At 49.7% G+C, this 19,126-nt stretch overlaps 1 protein-coding gene across 13 annotated transcripts in view; it reads right to left on the reverse strand.

Annotated features, from left to right (window-relative positions):
• Positions 1-19,126, reverse strand: part of ANK1 (ankyrin 1) — a 215,546-nt gene that overhangs the window by 116,992 nt on the left and 79,428 nt on the right. Inside the window, exon 1 of one of the 13 annotated variants that reach the window (XM_072776617.1) lies at positions 14,957-15,050. The exons of the other annotated variants lie outside the window; for them this stretch is intronic. Within the exon in view, the coding sequence (XP_072632718.1) occupies positions 14,957-14,983 (27 nt within the window). The 5' untranslated portion in view covers positions 14,984-15,050. Of the gene's footprint in view, positions 1-14,956; positions 15,051-19,126 lie in introns of those variants that run through there. 13 annotated transcript variants of the gene reach the window in all.

Raw genomic sequence — 19,126 nt, forward strand, 5'->3', positions numbered from 1 at the left:
TAATTGTCCTTATTTTGTGAGTGGCAAACAGAGGCACAGGGAGGTTAACGCACTTGCCCCAAGTCACACAGCACAGAAGTGGTAGAGTCAGGATTTGAACTGGGCAACCTGGAGCTAAACCCGCTCTTGCAAGCATTCTGCTCTAGTGGACAACGATACTGGAAGGGCAGAAGGCCCAGGAACTCTGAGGAAGCCAGAAATATACAGGACATCAGTTCTGTCTGGGAGGGTGATGAGAGAACACCAGGGAAGTTCTCTGTTTTCTAACGGCAGCGTGGTGTGTTCTCCAGCACTGCTTTGTCCAGGCCACTTACTCTAATTATTATTTAGCATTTGCTAAGTGCCTACCCTGTACCGAGGCCAATCAGGGAGGCTGAAGTACAGACAGCTGAAGCAGACCCCGGGGCCTCCCCGGGGACAACCCGAATGCAGCTGGCTAATCAGACCAGATAGGAGGCCCAAGTTCACCTCCTCTCGATTTTTAACCAGGAACTTTCAATTATTTCCTCTTGGACTCTGGCTGAATTCATAAATAGCATTAACATTTTTCAAATGCCTGTAGGAGTTTGTTGAGTTAACCTGAGTGACTCATTATTATATAGCATTCAGCTTATCCTCTCTCCTCCTAGGGGGATGAGACATCCTCCTACACCCTCCCAGGAAGGTGGGGGGAGCAGACGCTGTTCCCTCACTGAGTTCTTACCACCCAAGTGGGGTGATGCTTGTCGGGCCCACAGGGTAAAGCTCTTCCTGGAGCCCAAGGCCTGACTGGCTCTGGAATCTGCCCAGGCCACTTTGAGGGAGTGTGTGTGTGTGTGTGTGTGTGTGTGTGTCTATGTGTGTGTTCATGTGTGTGTGTGTGGTCTATATGTGTGTCTATGTGTGCGTATGTGTCCATGTGTGTGTCTATGTGTGTGTCTGTGTGTGTCTGTGTGTCCGTGTATGTCTGTATATGTGCTGTGCATCCACATGTGTGTCTGTGTGTGTCCATGTGTGTCTGTGTGTTTATGTATGTGTCTGTGTGTATGCATGTGTCTGTGTGTGCATATGTGTCCATGTGTGTCTGTGTGTCTGTGTGTGTCTGTATGTCTATGTGTGTGCGTGTGTCTGTGTGCATCTGTGTGTCTATGTGTGCATCTGTGTGCATCTGTGTCTGTCGGTGTCTCTGTGTATGTATGTGGGCATGTGCATGTGGACTGTCCCTGTCACAGCAGCTTCAGACGTTGAGACAAACAGCGGGTCCGAGGGCAGCAGACCCTGGGGCTGGCGGCCGGGCAGGGGGAGGCTGGTGAGGAGGGCAGGGGCAGCTGGGGGCACGTCTGTTCCCTAGGCAGGGGTGTGGCACTGACATGAATTGAGTACAGGCCATTGGGGGTGGGGACAGAACGTGCCAATATGAAAACTTAAGAGCTGTTTGGCATTTAACTTGCGATCGTGGCTCATGAGGAAACTGGTGAGATCCCTCACCAGAAGTGCTAAAGAGAAATGTGTCCACCCTCTGCTTCTACATTTGTGGAAAATCTCCCTCTTTGGGGAAAAAAAAGTCACTGCTTTCTGCTTAAACTGGGGGCTCTATTTGGAAGGCTTAAGAGAGTGGTTTTGTCAGTGGTGAGGAGCGGGATTCCTCTGCAGCCTTGCCCCACACCCCAAAGTGGACCACACCCCAAAGGCTGGGACCACCTCAGCCTTCCCTGCCCTCTGCAGCCTTCCCAGCCCGCGGCCTTGCACTGCCACAGACCCCGGCCAGGCCCCTGCCTTGAGACTCCTCCCTACTCGAAAAGGCCCCAAGTTGTGTGATTGGAAAGACACTCTTCAGGCAGAAGCCACATGAAGCCCCCCCAGCCAGCAGTTCTGCATGGGGGCCACCTCCCAGGCACCAAAGGCGTGGAGGACTCTGCGGACCCACCTTCCCGGGCTTGCAGAGCCCTGGCTCCAGCTCCGGTCTCACCACACTCCCCACTCTCTGCCCTCTTGATCTCCCCCTCACAGGCTGCTGGTGTCTTCTGCCAAAGAATAAGCAGGCAGCCATTCCCAAACCCAACAGAAGTTGAAATCAAAGCCTGAACTCAGAACTACATGCCCTGAGGACAGCTGAAAAGGCCTAGATTTCAGGGCCTGGGAACAACTCCTCCTCTCCAGGCCTGGAAGCATGAAATGACTGGCTCAAGGTCACAGGTCACGGAAGGCGTAGGACCAGAAACCGAGTCCTCTGTCTTCTAGTCTAGCAGGTTGCACGCCTTCCCCTCTTCTCCCTGTCCTTACTAGGACAGGACACAGACAATAAGAACCATGGTGCAAGAAGAGTGGAGGGCAGGGAGAGGGAGGGCAGAAGGTGTCCAAGGCCATGAGGGGCTAGGGGCAGATGTCAAGGTCAGGTCTGATCTCAGAGCCGAGGAGGAAGGAGGTGAGAACAAGTGCTGGGGGTAAGGAGCAAACTCAGTAGGGGCTGAGGGATCCATGGCTGTTTTCATTTCCCCCGCCTAAAGCTGCCAGCGGGCTGGGTGGCTGCCCCCATCTAAATTAAGGCCAAGGGCAGAACAGTCAAAACAACTCTTGGCCAAACCGGGAACATAGTTGGTAAACCCATGGATTTAAATCACGGGATTTTAAGTGGCAAGGTACAAGACAGCAGCCTGGTCACACTTGCTGAGTCCCTCATTTAGAGAGATTGGGGCCATTCCTATGGCTCCCCACCCCACCCTTCCCCTGGCACCAGCCTGTGGGTGCAGGTGCCTTTGCAAGGACATCTGCCTGTCATGACCTCTTTCTCATTTCTGACATCGTACCCCTATCCTGGGACTGGTTACGTCTGCCATGGGACCACCTAATGGAAGAGGGAATATTTCCATAGACAGCTGTTAAATCAAACATACAAACTCTCAAAGCCAAGACATAGGGCCAGAAAGATATTGGGTATGTTGTAGGGGAAGCTCATCTGTGCTGGCTGAAGATGGACCTGCCATTTCTTGGGTGGCTATTTCAAACTGGAAGAAAAAAAGCTGCTACCCCTCAGGCCTGCTCCATGAATCTCTGTTTGCCACTAAGCAATGAGGGATTGCAAGCAAGTAGCCTAACCTCCCGTTCCCCAGTTTTCACCTCCACAAAATGAGATAGGATTTCCAGCGGGGGCATCACCTTGAATGAGTCAGCTCTGGATCCTGTAGGCCTGTCTCAGGAAAGCTACCCCCCAGGGATTTCCTAACACCTACGAGAACCATCTCAGGTGGTCTGGGACTCTTGATGAGTCAAACAGGAAGCCTTTTCTTTGAATCAAATGATAGTACATTGCATATATTAATTTTTTAAAAGATTTTACTTATTCATGAGAGGCAGAGACACAGGCAGAGGGAGAAGCAGGCTCCATGCAGGGAGCCCAACGTGGGACTCGATCCCGGGTCTCCAGGATCACATCTGGGCTGAAGGCGTCGCTAAACCACTGAGCCACCGGGGCCGCCCCGCATATATTAATTTTTATTCTGTCTTACACATTTGGAGTTTGGGCCGCCTAATCACCTATGCAAATATAGATAGACAAAATGCAAATCTGGGTCCCAAATTAGATGAAAGAATTCCATCCTATTCAGCTTATAAAATTTCAAGTATCTCATTGCCTTGATCATTACACACCAGCTGATCAGAAAGTCCCAAGATTTCTAACTGTTGTATATACTAGATGGTATAGGCATTCCTAAAATATCCACACGGGGAAAAAAGCTCCTTTGCTCATCCCAAATCCATTTCCCCTGATTGAATGATTTTCTCATTTCCACAGAGAGCTATTAAACCAACCATACAAATCATCAAGGCCCCACAGACCCAGGAGGAGAAAGAAAGAAAGAAATTAGATAACGTTAGGTAGTCAACCTCAGCAAAGTGAATATGGCACCCAACCTCATTTCCTCTTTTGTGTTGTTTATCTTATAATCACATCATTCAAGGCTCTCCTTTCTAAGGACATCTAAGTCCTATTCCTGGTCCACACTGCTGGCCTTCCTTGGAAATTTTCGACAGGCCTCTGATCAAACACTTTCCTCTCTGGAGAATTCCACTTGTTGGTAAGTCTTCCTCACGTAAGATTGGAATCTGCTTTCCTGACCTCCACTCCACCTTTCACCTGGTGGGACCTTGCGAACACCATGGGGGGACCCCCACCCCCGCTCTTGCCAGTGGCACCCTAGTGACAATTAGGGACTTTCTTCCAGTCTCTTTATTCTTCTCTGCTCCTTGTTCCTTCAAGGTTTCCCCCAGACACCATCCCAGACCCTATCCTTAGTGATTGCCTGCCTATATCTGTCCTCCAATTACCAGGGTCTTTCCTAAAATGGAAATCCGAACATGACCCTCTCAATATAGCCTGACATTGCATTTCCCAAAGTGTGTTCCCTGGACCACCAGCCCTATGCAAATAGCACCCCACCCCATCCACCCCATGCAATGGGCAAGGATGTGTGGGAGACAAACTCTATCCTCAGAGATTCTGGAATCAAGGGAGTGTGTGAGAGCTCTGAGCAGTCTTGGAGAAATCTGAGCAGCGGCATGTAAGCCACTGGTTCTCAGTGGTTGACTCCAAAATTCTTTACTCCCCCACACAACACAGGTCAGAAGAGGCCAATCATTTTCACTGGGACTTGATCTCCAGCTAGCTCAGCCTTACAGACTGCCTCATAATTTTCTGCCTTACTCTTGCTCACCCCATGAAGAACTTAAACCAATAGCTGAGTGTATTTAGTGAATTCCTTCTTCAAGCATATGGCATAGAATTAGCCAATTCCCTAATTTTCCTGTTTTGTACATGTGAACTTTGGTATATTGCATTTTCACCTCTTCGGTAAGTTTTATAATACGATTCAAGCTACCAGCTACTACATGAATTTTTTTTAGGTGACTTTTCTTTTGCTTTCAGTGAAAGTTTTAAAGTTTAAATAGTATTGCTATGTGATTGAGAGCCAGCTACTTAAAACACCCCCATGGCGAAGCTTTTGCAAATTAAGTAAACACCCTGTCACGCGTGTGTTTTGGAGTTCAGATGTCTACACACTTACTGAGGTAGTTCTGCCTCATTTTTTAAAGTGCAGGGGCAAGCCTGTACAGGGTCCAGTAAGGCTTTGCTGAAGGAATGGGCAGAGTGGTAAGATACGAAGGATCCAAAAGGCAGGTGGGCCGTGATCCTGCCACAGAGCTAGATACTCCCAGCCCTGCGTCGAGCATGTGGGGAATGGGCTCCCAGGAGTCCCACATGAAATGTCACCATGTGGTCAGGGAGGAGAGAGGCCAGGCCCCACTCCTCCTGAGTCTCCTGTTTCTACCACTCATATGAAAGCAGAATAAGGCATAGGCTTACGAGTCAGGCTCTGGGTCCAGCTTTCGTGGATTCATATCACAGTTCCAACGCTTCCTAGCTACATAGCCTTGAGAAAATTATCTCTCTATGTCTCAGTTTCCTGGTCTGTGCCATGCAATGACTTCATAGAGGCATCACAGGGATTAAATGAGCGATTCCTTGTGTGGTAATTAGAACAGGGCCTGGCACAGGGCTCAGGCGGTGTTAGTGAGACTCTTAGTTTGCTCTCTCCCCCATCCATCTACCACTTTCCATTTTAATGCAAGCACCTGGGACTGGAATTCAGTACTTCTCACCTGGATGCTCTGCCAGGCACCCTCCATCCACTTGACACACCCGAGCAACCAAATAACACTCCCACCAATACCCCAGCCCTCCCCCTCCTGGTGCCCTGGCAGAGGCTGCTAATTTATCACAAACTCTTGCCCATCAGCCTAAAAGTGGCTTCAGAATCTTTCTGAACACAGCATTTCAGGCAGCTGCTTCCAATCAGATTGGCGTTGACACAGGCAACAAGACTTATTTTCTATTCCAATGTTGTTTAATCAGCAATTTATAACAAACGTGATGCTCTCGGCTGCGGGGCATGAATGGTTCATCAGGCCTTAGCATAGGCTTGATGACATATTCTTCAAGATTACTTCCACCCCCGCCCCCATCCCCCTGATTGCATGCTTACCAGAACCCTGTTATAACTGACTTGCCAGTTAGGGTCTCTTAATGGGATGGAATCCACTGACCAGAGAACACAGGATTAAGGGCACAAGAACACCAGATGGCCAGAGAAGTCATGCCTCTCCTTGCAAAGTTGGGAGGCTAGTGTCAACACCAGAGTCCCCTGAGTCGGACCAGCAGTGAGTCAGTTCCCACACCTGCTGCCCTGACTGCCTCAAAATCAAGTTACCTGACCTACAAGCTGAGGACCGGCCCTCAGGAGCGGGGCACCCATACAAGCAGCTTGTCGACACCCCCAGACAACTACGTCTCTTCTTCACCTTTCCTGACTGCAACAAGACCCAGTTTCCTCCCCTGTAACATGGGTATCTGCCGTGAGCATCAAATGAGCGGAGGTGTGTCAACCCCAGAGCGCGCTGTTGGTACACAGCAGCTACTCAGTGACGTTCATTGTCTGCCACTCCTCCGCATTAGGGTGTCATCAATGCTCACCTGGAGATCGGCAGTATTTCCCCACCTGGTTTCCACTCCCTGCCATTCCAATGACCCTCTTCCTCGACCCTGCCACCGTGAAATTCTGATCATGACACTTTCCTGCTCAAAACTCTTTGCTGGCTCCCCAACATCTGCAGGATAAAGTCCAAAGTCTTAGGCTAATGTTCAGAAGCTCACCATCTAGCCCTTGCCCACCTCTTCACCCTCCTCTCCCATCCCCAACCCCTACCTGTCCCTGAACACCTGGACTGCGCACCTTTCCCAGACACACGAGGCACTTCCAGATTTTAAAAAATATTTATTTATTCATGAGAAACACACACACACACACACACACAGAGAGAGAGAGAGAGAGAGAGAGAGAGAGAGAGAGAGAGGCAGAGACACAGGCAGAGGGAGAAGCAGGCTCCATGCTGGGAACCCGACATGGGACTCGATCCATGGTCTCCAGGATCACACCCTGGGCTGAAGGTGGCGCTAAACCACTGAGCCACTCAGGCTGCCCCACCTTCCAGATTTTTGATTGTGCTTTCTCTGCAGCAGGCATCCTCCCAATCCCTGCTTCGTGCACTTCTACTGATTCTTCAAGGCCATTCAGAGTTCTCCTCCTCTATGAAGTTTCCCTGACAAACTCCCTTGTTCACTGACAAGCAGAATTAATTCTTCCCCATTCCAGCCTTCCACTAATGAGCACTCCCCCCTTCCTGAGGGTCATTTATCCTTGTTTCCTACTCTGTAAACTCTGTTGACCTGAATTGAAGTTATGTTGAAGGTAGGAAGGTATTTTTTAAATTTCCAGAGTTTTAGCATGTTGAGAACTGTTGATCCACAAACTTGTGATTCAAAAAAAAAAAAAAAAATTATAACAACATCTCCCGACATGCCAGGCTCTATCTCATGTACTCCTCGCCACAACCCCAGGACAACCCCTCCTGCCTCCAGGGCACAGATGGGGAACCAGAGGTACAGGCGGGAGTTGGGGTACAGAGGTACAGCTCAAGGGCACCACCTAGAAGGTGGCAGAGCAGGGATTCAAACCCCAGTGGTCTGGCTGCAGAGCCCAACCGCCTTCGGTGCTGCTTGGGTGACTCCACCTGCACCATGCAGTTTGGGCACTGGGGATGCAGACTAGTGGGGAGACAAGCACATAAAATAATAATTTCAGTGCTGACCAGTCCTTGAGGTGAGGAAGATGCGCACCTGCCAGCATTCATCTATAGAGAGTCAGGGGACAGAGAGAAGTTGGCAACCCAGCTGTGGGACTTGGGCCAGTTAATTCGCTGCTCAGCCTCTTTCCTCGTCTCGAAAGTGACAATAATAATATGGACCGGGGCATCCGGGTGGCTCAGTGGTTTAGCACCGGCTTCAGCCCAGGGCCTGATCCTGGAGACCTGGTATTGAGTCCCACATCAGGCTCCTTGCATGGAGCCTGCTTCTCCCTCTGCCTGTGTCTCTGCCTCTCTCTTTCTCTCTGTGTGTCTCATGAATAAATAAATAAAATCTTTTAAAAAATAATATGGACCTTGCAAGGTGATTTCAATATCACATTAAGACAAAGTATGCAAAGAAGATGCTATACTTGGTGTACTATAAAACTGTATTATTCTGAGACAGAATAGGGACAGAACTCGAGGCCCCTCCCCAGCCCTGAATGCAATGCAACTGTACTATAAAGAAAAAAAAGCCCCCTAAAAGAAACTCATGAGTCTGTGTTTCTTGATCAATAGATCTTACAGGAATGCAGAAAACAGGACACCAACTTAAAGAAGGGAGCATGTGCAACAACCACTGGAAGTACTGTCAAGTTACCTTTCCCTCATTTAAATGCTAAAAATCATGCCCAGGGGTGGAGATTTCACATGCTAATGAGACATGCAATGTATGGAAAAGCATGATCTCTAAAGTACAGCAGCTCCAAGAAAAATCTCACTTCTACATGCTTAAAATCATCCTTTTCCCATCTAAGTATCCTTTTAAAAAAAAAAGATTTATTTATCCATTTTAGAGGGAGCCTGTGGGTGAGGAGGGCAGGAAGAAGGAGAGAATTCTCAAGCAGATGCCCAACACGGAGCGAGATCTCACAGAGCCCAGGATAGGGCTGGATCTCAGGACCCATGAGATGGTGACATGAGCTGAACAAGAGTCAGACACTCAACTGACTGAGCCACCCAGGCGAACCTCCCACCTCCCTGATTTTGCCTTGGGGAGTCAGCCTGAGGATACTTTGTGTCACCTCCCTTATGCTCGAGCACAGACCCCAATAAAGTCTCGCCTGGAATTCCCCCTTGGCCTCTCATCAAGTTCTATTGCTGAGAGAGCCCAACGGCCTGGTTTGGTATCAATTCCACACAGCATTTGCAGAAGTCTAGTGGAAGGGCACGGTGTTATCAACCCTGGCACTGGAGCGAAGAAGCTCGGCAAATTCCCAGGCTGACCCCACCAGCCCCAGGATGGTGTGTGCACAAGGAGGCTATTCACAATCCAGCAATGCCACTTTCAGCCCAGCATCATTCATCGACTTTCACACTCCACCCTGTGCCAGGGATTGCCTGGGATCCAAATCTTGGGAGAGACAAATATTTAAGACGGGATCTCAGGCCCAGCCACTGTCCTAGGCAAGAGAGTGCACTTTTCCTTCCTTCTTCCCCATTGTACCAGCACCTCACCCCTCTCCATGCCCCCATTCCATGAACCTGCCCTAAATCACACTCCTTGCTTCTGCCTAAATCCTAAACTAATCCCATGCAAATAAGAATTATTTCCTTGCATCTGTACAAGATCCTATTAAAAAGGCTTAAGTGTATACACTTAATAGAAGATGTTTAGAGATCAAAACCCCTTTAAGAACTTAAAGAATAATCTCTACTGTTGTAAGTTCAGGCTTCACTGCAGACTCGGGGTGATGGTTTTGGAGGATGAGGATTCTACTGGTACTTTCGAGTCCCACTACTAGACAGAAACGTCAGCCTGCCCCAAGATGCGACTGGCAGGTGACACACCCCTAACCCCTCCCTACCCTTGGAGCAAAGGAAAGCCACGGCATGACCCCCACCCCACTGAGCCCACCCCACTGGAAGGAGAGCTGACCAGAATGGACAAGTGAGGTGGGGCCTGGAAAGGCTTTTCTGAGTAGCTGGAATCTGTTCCACTGTCTGTAAATCATCATCACCCTTGATCAATGGCCCGGCCATCAGAGAACAGGACTGGACCAAAGCCAGCTTCTTTTCAGCTTTTCTAGGCACTAGCTTCCCCAAAGAAATCGAAACCAGGTGCTCTCTTTTTGAAAACAATGCTTTGCAATCCACTCCTGGAAAGGGCAGAGCAGTTTTCTGACCAATACCGTCCCGGGGAGGGCCAGACAGGCTTCCCAGGGCCTCCTCTATCTCCTGGCGGCCACTGGTGCCTGCAGCTGTCTCAGGAGGGAGCTCAGGCTGCAGCTCCTGGGTAGGAGAGCAGGGCTGGTTTGCTTGCTTTGTTGGTCTTAATCTGTCCTCAAGCCAGTTCTCTCTCCTTGCAGCAACGACACTGCCTCCACTGCCGTCTCACCTTCCATTCCGAGGCGGTTTCAGCAGCTGAGCGGAGGGACCGCTCCCGCCCTTAATGTGCCTTCCTTCCTGCGGCCTGACAGTATATTCCAGAGATTAATCAGCCTCTACTCTACTCGGGAGAGCCAGCCGCAGAGGGACGGTGTGGTCAGGGGGAGTGGGAGGCAGGGAAGGAAACAATTCTGTTTCTCACCAGATTTCTAAATGGTTGTCACTGCCTGTCAGAAAATGATGACAAACTTTGAATGTGGCCTGAGTGAAGTCACACGGGCCTCCGTCCACAGTGGGCAAGTCAGAGAAAGTGGGTGGCTCAGCCAGCCCAGGGATTAGGCTGTGAACTGCCAACTCCTCACAGGGCCTGCTGGAGATTGATTTTCCTAGTAAACAACCCAGCATATTCCTGTCACTGAATTCTCATGGTTTGGACAAGTTCAGCCCCATGCACCAGACCACGGCTGATGCTAGGGAAAACAGGAGAAGTGACTCACACATGAGTCAGCTGAGGCTGCTTCTCTTCTCCTGCCACCCCCGGCCGGTAGGAGAGGACGGATGTGTAAATAAGTGTAAAGAGAGAGACAATGGGAAGGATCTAAAGGAAGGCTCCAAGAAAGTGCAAGGAGAGCTCTGATGAAGGAGAAGTGATCTTGTGAATTTTTTTTTAAGATTTTATTTATTCATGAGAGACACACAGAGAGAGGCAGAGACACAGGCAGAGGGAGAAGCAGGCTCCCTGCGGGGAACCCGACATGGGACTCCATCCCAGCTCCCTAGGATCACGCCCTGGGCTGAAGGTGGCGCTAAACCGCTGAGCCACCGGAGCTGCCCTGATCTTGTGAATTTTTTAAAAATCCCAACAGAGTATCTTAAAGGTCAACATAGAAACCACCAGGGCAGTGATTTTGGTTTGCAGTTTGTGACCAAACTAGTGAGCGGGAAATCAGTCATGAGGTGTTTTTGCAAGTCGTCTGTTGCTCATTCACGAATGCAACCCACATTTAATGAGCACCTACTACTTGCCAGGCACCATGTGATGTGCCAAGGACACAACCATGAACAACACAAGCACAGGGGCCCCCAGGTGGAACTTACAAATATAACAGAGGAATTTCCAAGTGTGGCCTGTTTGGTGTACCCGAAGCAATTCTCATGAAGCCAGGAGTAGGAAGCGGGTTGGGAAAGGTGGGCAGGCCAGGGCAGGAGGAGTCTGGATTCTATCCTAAAGAATGTGAAGCCACTGAAGATTTGATTAATTTATTTGTCAGAGAGAGAAAATGTGTGCAGGGGGGTGGAGACGGAGGGGCAGCAGGAGAGGGAGATTCTCCAGCAGACTCCCCGCTGAGCACAGAGCCCAACTAAGAGGCAGAACTGGATCTCATAACCCTGAGATCATGACCTGAGCTGAAATCCAGAGTCCGACACTCAAGCAGCTGAGGGGCCCAAAGTCCCAAGCCACTGAAGATCTGTAGGGGAAGATGAGGCGAGACTTGCCTTTCTACCCAATCACCTTGGTGTGTGTAAGGGACACGTCCTGGAGGCCAAGACATGGATGGTAGGAAAACCATTCATACTTTTTAAAACTTAGAGCAAATGCATGGCTCCCCTCCTGTGGCAACTCTGCTTTCACGTGCTTATACCCAACAAGCTTCTCTGACAGCCATGTTCCAGAACCACAGTCGGCTCTATCCACTTAGAGGTCGGAAGCAAGCAGCGAAGGATCAGCAGCTGTGAACTACGCATTACTGTACTGCATATGAATTGTGATCTTCTAGTGGCTTCTGTTTTCTATTTAATCTTACCCATGACAATGTTTTAAGTAAAGAGCATCTGTGGCACTATTTATTTCCTCATTAAATTGGAAAATGTAAGGGAGAAGAGGATTATCAATACCCGGGTCCGGCCATGAGATATATCATGTGGATCTATGTCAACAACCAGCCCCCAGTCCTAGAGAAGAAAGGCTGAGAACAAGTGCGCTAGAGATCGGCGACAACTGCATTGCCACAGTCTAGTAGGGGGTTCTACCTGGTAACCCATTCCTGAGAGTTTGGTTTCAAAGGCATTCGGAAGTCAAAGGTAACGGAAGAAGTCAAATCATACCATTTGTCTAATGCCAAGATTGTGTAATACTCCTTGTCTCCCTCAGGGTAAAAATAGTGTTCTTATAATGGTATACAAGACCCTAGATGTCCTATACCCCTGTCCCCTCCCAGTCTCCCCACCCCCACCAGGTCTCTGACCTCACCCCTTTAGACTCTGCTCTCCTCCCTCTGCCCCAGACACGCTGGTCTTCCCACAATTCACACCTCCCTCAGGACCTTTGCTGTTTCCTTCAGAGCTGTGCATGATGCTCTCTCTCACCTCCTCGAGTCTTTGCTCAACTGCTTTTTCTTTTTTTTAAGACAGGTACCAAAACCAACATTCTTCATTTTTAAGAATGCTACTAACCAAGATCATCATGTTTGTCAGTGCCCGTTTAACTGGCCATCTTACAAAAGTTTCCCCCCCAAAATCATAATGGATAAATACAAGCATCAGCAGTTTGACATTAGAAATGCTAGCCACACAAATAGCAGAGTCCTGATTAAAATGTCATCGAACCAAGTGGGCCAGCCAGATAGAAAAGCCTCCAAATCAATTCTGTAAGAACCCAACACAGATTCTACAGGTAATCCATCTCAATGGTGAGACTGTAACTGAAAAATCTGTAGCTTCTCATAATCAACAATTGTAAGATTCTTGACATCAAACTGTAATCCTTATTAATGGTCACATGGAATCTAAGTTTGACACACAATAGCCAAAGGGAACTTCACTGAGGCTTTCTCTGAGCGCCGTACTGACCCTACAAATTCTCCAGGCTTCCCACCCCTTTTGCATGTTCCCTGTCCCAGGCACTTCTTGTCTTTCAGTAAACGAGTATTCATTTATTTGGATTTCAGTCTACCTCCTTGCCCCGCTGGAATATAAGCTCCACAGGGCAGGGATTTGTGCCTGCGCTGTTCCCTGCCTGTATTCTCAGTGCCTACAACAGGATGTGACTGAAGCAGGTACTTGACGGATGTTTATTACATGTTGAATAGACCTTGAGGACAAAGATTTTGAGTGTCTTTAACCTTTAGAAGGCACCCTATTATCTTTCTTACTTTCTCTTATTTTTTTGGCAACAGCAACAGCAATGACAACAAAACAGACTTTCCGAATATGCTTTACTTAAATTCAGAGTAAGTCAGCAGATTTTTTTTCAGATACCGGCCAAATCATTTTGGGGTAAGGGGTGGCAACCTGGGTTTAGAAACTAATTATGATTGACCCCTGAAGTCGGGGTTTATAGGACCCTGCTTATGAAAACAACTCTCAAGGCTTGTGCTTCCTTCTCTTCTACTTCCATATTCAGCCACACAGCAGGCCCAGAAGCCAGAAAATGACACTCAGAGAAAACGTGGTTCCCCCAAGGCTATGTGGTTGGTGAAAGTACTCATGCTTATTTTTTTTTATTTTATTTATTTTTCTCATGCTCATTTTAAACATTTGTTCATAACCTATTCCTTATTCCTGCAAGATGCTGGGCTTGTACTTGCATCTGGCGACTGTTCTTGTGCCTCACACACCACTCCCTCAGAGACCCTCTGAGGTCTGTTATGTATGAACAGCCTCCAAGACTCAGTTTGAAACCATGGCCTCGGCTGCCCAGGGAAAGGAGAAGACTCAGATGCACTTAACCTGGCTTCTGCTTGCTGCCTGTGAGGCTTAAAAGCTGGAGTCCCCAGGTTCCTCCATAAACCCTCCCCTTCCTGGGAAGAAATCCATCATCAGGAAGGCAAATTGTGACGATGTTAAGCCACCAAAAAGAAATTCCCACTTAATATGGTTTCCCTTATACCCAAACCCTTTTTTTGAAATTTTTATTTATTTATGATAGTCACACACAGAGAGAGAGAGAGAGAGAGAGGCAGAGACACAAGCAGAGGGAGAAGCAGGCTCCATGCACCGGGAGCCCGACGCGGGACTGGATCCCGGGTCTCCAGGATCGCGCCCTGGGCCAAAGGCAGGTGTCAAACCGCTGTGCCACCCAGGGATCCCTACCCAAACACTTTTACACAGGTTAGATGGGTAGATGACTACACTGGGGTCCCTCTGCGGATGTGGCCTGGGGTCCCACTCCAGCCTCTGAGTCCCCCACCAAAACCAACCACCACACCTGACACAGGGCACTGTTTTTAGACAGTAGAGCCAGCCATGCTGCTAGATGGTGATAGGTCTTATCATCACAGGAGAATTGGGAGTGGGACGGGGTCACCCCCCGTCATGTTGCCACTTGAAGAATAGCCATCAGACCCTGGCTCCCAGAGCCCTTCTGGGGCTTTCCGCCCCTCTTTCTTAGACTTTTCTCCCTCTAGTAAGTCAGCAACATAAACCCAAAGTTCAGTGTTTCAAGAACAGGGAAGGTGTGACGATGAGGTGACTGACTTTTGTGAGTCAGGGAGTAAGCGGGTGAGCCCCTTCCCCATGGGGGTGACCCAGACCCCCAGCAGAGCAGCCCACCTTCTCAGCTGTCCTTATTCTCCGTCGGGGCCACTGGCCTGCGAAAACACACCTGCTGTACACGCGGCCCAGCGGAGTCGGAGGAAAGCTGCTGGGATCTCAACAGACCGAAGGAGGTCATTCCTGCCAACCCCTAACGCACGCAGGCAGAACCTGGGAGAACCGGGCCAGGGGACTCAAGCGGACGAACCTCGGGCGGCGGAGCAGCCGCGAGCTGGGCGGGGTCCAGCGGAGGCCCCCGCCGCCCTGGGCGCCCACGGGACCGCGCCGCCCCCGCCAAGCCCAAGCCCAAGCCGAGCCGCCCGCGCAGCCCCTCGTGGCACCCGCCCGCCCCCCTCCGGCGCCGCGCGGGACTCACGGTGAGGAAGCCCCCGGGGAAGGGCATGCCGGTGCCTGAGCAGGATCCCTCCGGGGTCGTCGCGGTCGCGGTCGCGGTCGCGGGGAGCCGCTGGGCTGCGGGACGCGCGGGCCTGGGCGGGGCGGGCGGCGCGCCTCGACGGCCTTATCTGCGCCCGGGCGCGCTATCGGGCGGCGGCTCGGCGGGCGGAGGGAGGCGCCCGCCTGGGGCCGGCAGATTACAGCGCGGCGGGCCGGCTGCGGGCGCGGGGACTCCGGGGCGCCCAGGGCGGCGGGCGCGGGCCGCAGGGGCTTCCCGAGGGGCCGCCAGGTGCCCGGCCGAGCCGACTGTCGCCGCGGGCCTGTGCCGCCCAGCCCTGGGGCCGCAGGCAGCCTAGCTCCGAGCCTCTGCTTTCACAGGCTTTCACTCGGGGGGGGGGGGGGGGGGGGCTGCGTTGCTTGATTACTGATTTGCAGGGAATCTGGGCACAACCTTAATAACACCGGGGCCAAAACCGGGAGCGTTCCAGGGGAGCAGCGGTGAGTCACCACGAACCGGCCAGGACAGAAGGGGGGCGCCGAGGCAGCTCCTCTCGCCACCACTGCCCCCAGAGTCCAGGCTGGGCCCCTCCCAGGCAAGCAGGTGCAGGCCTGCCCTGGGAAGGCTCCTGTCGCAGCATCTGTCTGTCACGCAGTGGCATGAGGTGGCATCTGCCCAGAGTGGCTTCATCCCGTGAGGACACTGTGCCCTGGAGCAGCAGTCGGTGGCCGGCAGAGGGGACCGATGACCCAAAGGAGCCCAACTGTAAGGCCCAGAGAGTGACGGTCTCCCCCGCGCCGGGAAGAGGCATCACGTGGATGGGCTGCCACTGCTGTACCATGTAACCTTGTTTTTCTTTCTAGAGGCGTCGACACCTCTGAGGTAGTCCTGCCTGAGAAGGGTCCCTCCGGCCTGGTTCACATGCCTCGCAGCCTCAGACTGGTCCAGGTCCCCTAACAGGCAGCCATCTGGCTTCAGAGACTTTCTGCAGATCCACACGGGGCCTGCTGTGAGGGCACAGCTGCTGTGGAAGATGCCCCCGAGGGCCGCCCCATGACCTTCTGTTTTGCACAGCAGCTGGAAAGTACCCTAGGAGAGGCTCAGGCTCTCTCCAAGCCGACCAGCACCTGACAGGGCTTGGGGAGGGCAAAGCGGTTCTAGGCCACATCCAGACTAAAAATAACCACCACAATCATAACAGCACAAGTCCTTACAGATGTCTATTGAAGCGTATAATTCGAAACAATGGCTTTTTTTTTTTTTTTTTTTAAGGAGCCCAGAAGGCTAAAAGATGCACAAGAATCAGGTCATGTTAGGCATGACTTCAAACAACTCTACCACAGGACAAATGGTCTCCCTTGGCAATGGATTTTGGGGTGGGCTAGGCTGGTCAGTGATGCTGACCAGCCTGCACCCCACTCGAGTGGAGGAATGGGTCTAGAATCAGTCATAGGGGAATTGGTATGTAGCAAGCGCTCAGTGAAGGTTTCTGGAATGGATCCATGGTTGTCATAGAGCATGAGAAGACCACCATTCAGAGAAGAGAAGACACTGTTTTTCTCTTCAGAGTCTCCTGTCTCTGAGGAAAAAATGTCAGCAAGGAAATATGGCGCATAACACAATTTAGGAAGGCCCTGTAGGTAGGAACTAATTTCAAATCTTTGGCAAGCATAGACGTCAGGCAGGCTTGATTTTTTGTGTCTTGTTGCTTCCTGCCACAAGACAGTCCCTCACAGGTCCCTGAGCCCTGCGCTCCAGCAGCTGAGCCGCTCCGGGAACTGGGGCACCTCAGAATTTAACCCTGGAACCAGTCCCCCTGGCAACGTAAGGCTCCCCTCCTGTGGATACATTGAGGGGGGCAAAGGCCAGGCATGTGTGGGGCAAACCAAAAAAGCAATGTAAAGGGAATGGGACCACCATGCGAGCAGCTTGAGATCCCCGGATTCCCTGGGGTTCCCAGGGGCAGTCAGGCTAGGGGGCATGTGAGTTGAAGTGATATTTGTCACTCCTTTGTCAGCAGACCACTCTCCAGAGTGTTCACAAGTTCTCTGCCACACAATACCCATCGTCTCTTAGGTCCTAACAGGGAGCCACAAAGCTGTCCCAGTGTGCGAAGTGCAGGCCCAGACTATTTCAGGATTGTGAGGATGCCTTGAAAATTCAGCACCCCCTCCACCCTTGTCCTTCACAAGGCCCTCTTCTCTTTGCCTGGTTTATTTATTTAATACAAGCATTCTACTCAGTGCTTACTGTGTGGCAGGCACTATTCGGACACTTGACGTTCACTCATTTAATCCTGATAATTCCTCTGTAAGGGATTCACTATCATTAGGCCCAGTTTATAGAGGAGGAAATGGAGGCATGAAACCATCAAAAAACCTACTGAAGAACAGGCAGAGAACCAGTTTCCAGCCCAGGCGGTCTGGATCTACGGTCTGGAGACCGACTTGGTCATTTTGCTTTGGCATCGATAACTAATTATTTTTCACAGTTAGCCAATCCATTTTCCTTAATATTAATGAATATTAATATATTAGTATTAATTGCCAATTAATTAATTTTCCTTAATATGAACTTATTCATTCCATTCCTGATGAGCATGGAATTCAACACCGTTGAATATTTCAAGTACTCTTGCTTAAGAGTTCTATTTTCCAAAGATGATAAATAAGTCAATAGGAGAAGTTTTTAATAGGTTTTTTATTATTATAAACTAATAAGACATCCTCACTGAAAAACCATTTGAAAAATGGAGGGTAGTGCATGTAGGCTTTCTTCTGATTCCTCCTACCTCATGTCCCCACCCCTCCTGGGACAGATGTAAACACCATCCTGAACTTTGTGTTTGACATTCCCTTGCTTCTCTTTATAGTTTCACCACTTCTGTATGTATTGTTGAGTTTCGCATGTTTCCTAACTTTGAGTAAGTAGAATTATGCTGCAGAGATTCTTCAGCTTATTTGCTTTTTTTGTGCAACATGATGTTCGTAAGATTCAGCCAGGAGTGGCTTATTAATTTTCACCATTGTACGGTATTCCATTGTATGCAAACACCACAAATTATTTATCCATTTTACTGCTAATGGAATCTAAGCTGTCTTCAGCTTTTTTTGCTGAATTAAACCATTACCACTATGAGCATTCTTCTAAGAGCTTCATGCTGCACATTGCAAGATTTGTCTTGTGTGAACACTAACGGGAGCAGAATTACTTTACTGTACATACATCTTCAGCTTTACTGGATAACGCCAAATTGTTTTTGAAACTGACTGTTCAGTTTGTACTCCCAATAACAGGGTATGCGGCTGCTCCTCAGGCTTGTCAGACTTTTAAACTTTTGTCAGACTGGCAGGTGTAAAATGGTACAGCATTATAGTGTTAATTTGCATTGCCCTAATTACTCAGGGGTTGGGCATCTTTTCACATGTTTTCAGGCCACTTATTTTTCATCTTCTGCAAAATTACTGTTAAGCCCTTTGCCCATTTTTCTATTTTGTTGTTTGTCTTATTGATGATTTGGAATTCTTTATATGTCTGGATAGGAATCATCTATCAATTATGCGCATTGCAAATGTCTTCTTCCAGCGTGTGGCTCATCTTTTTACTTTTTAAAATAGTATCTTTCAGGAACACCTGGGTGGCTCAGTCAGTTAAGTATCTGGCTCTTGGTTTCGGCTCAAGGTCTTGATCTGAGGGTGGTGAGATAGAACCCCGAGTTGGGCTCAGCTCAGCCCAGAGTCCACTTGTCCCTTTCCCTTCCCTCACATGCTCTCTTCTCTCTCTCTCTCTCTCTCTCAAATAATTTAATAAATAAAATCTTACAAAAAATAAAATAGGATCTTTTGATGGACAGAAGTTGCCAATTTTAATGTAATTAAATATATCAATCATTTCCTTTGCGATTGGTGCTCTCTCTGTCATGTTTAAGAACAACATCCTTGGGGCGCCTGGGTGGCTCAGTGGTTGAGCGTCTGCCTTTGGCTCAGGTTGTGATCCTGAGGTCCTGGGATAGAGTCCCACATCAGGCTCCCTACAGGGAGCCTGCTTCTCCCTTTGCCTATGTCTCTGCCTCTCTCTCTCTCTCTCTGTCTCTCATGAATAAACAAGTAAAATCTTAAAAAAAAAAAAAAACTCTATCCCTAACTTGAGCTG

The sequence above is a fragment of the Canis lupus genome, chromosome 15, assembly GCF_048164855.1.
Source record: "Canis lupus baileyi chromosome 15, mCanLup2.hap1, whole genome shotgun sequence".
Classification (NCBI taxonomy): domain Eukaryota; kingdom Metazoa; phylum Chordata; class Mammalia; order Carnivora; family Canidae; genus Canis; species Canis lupus.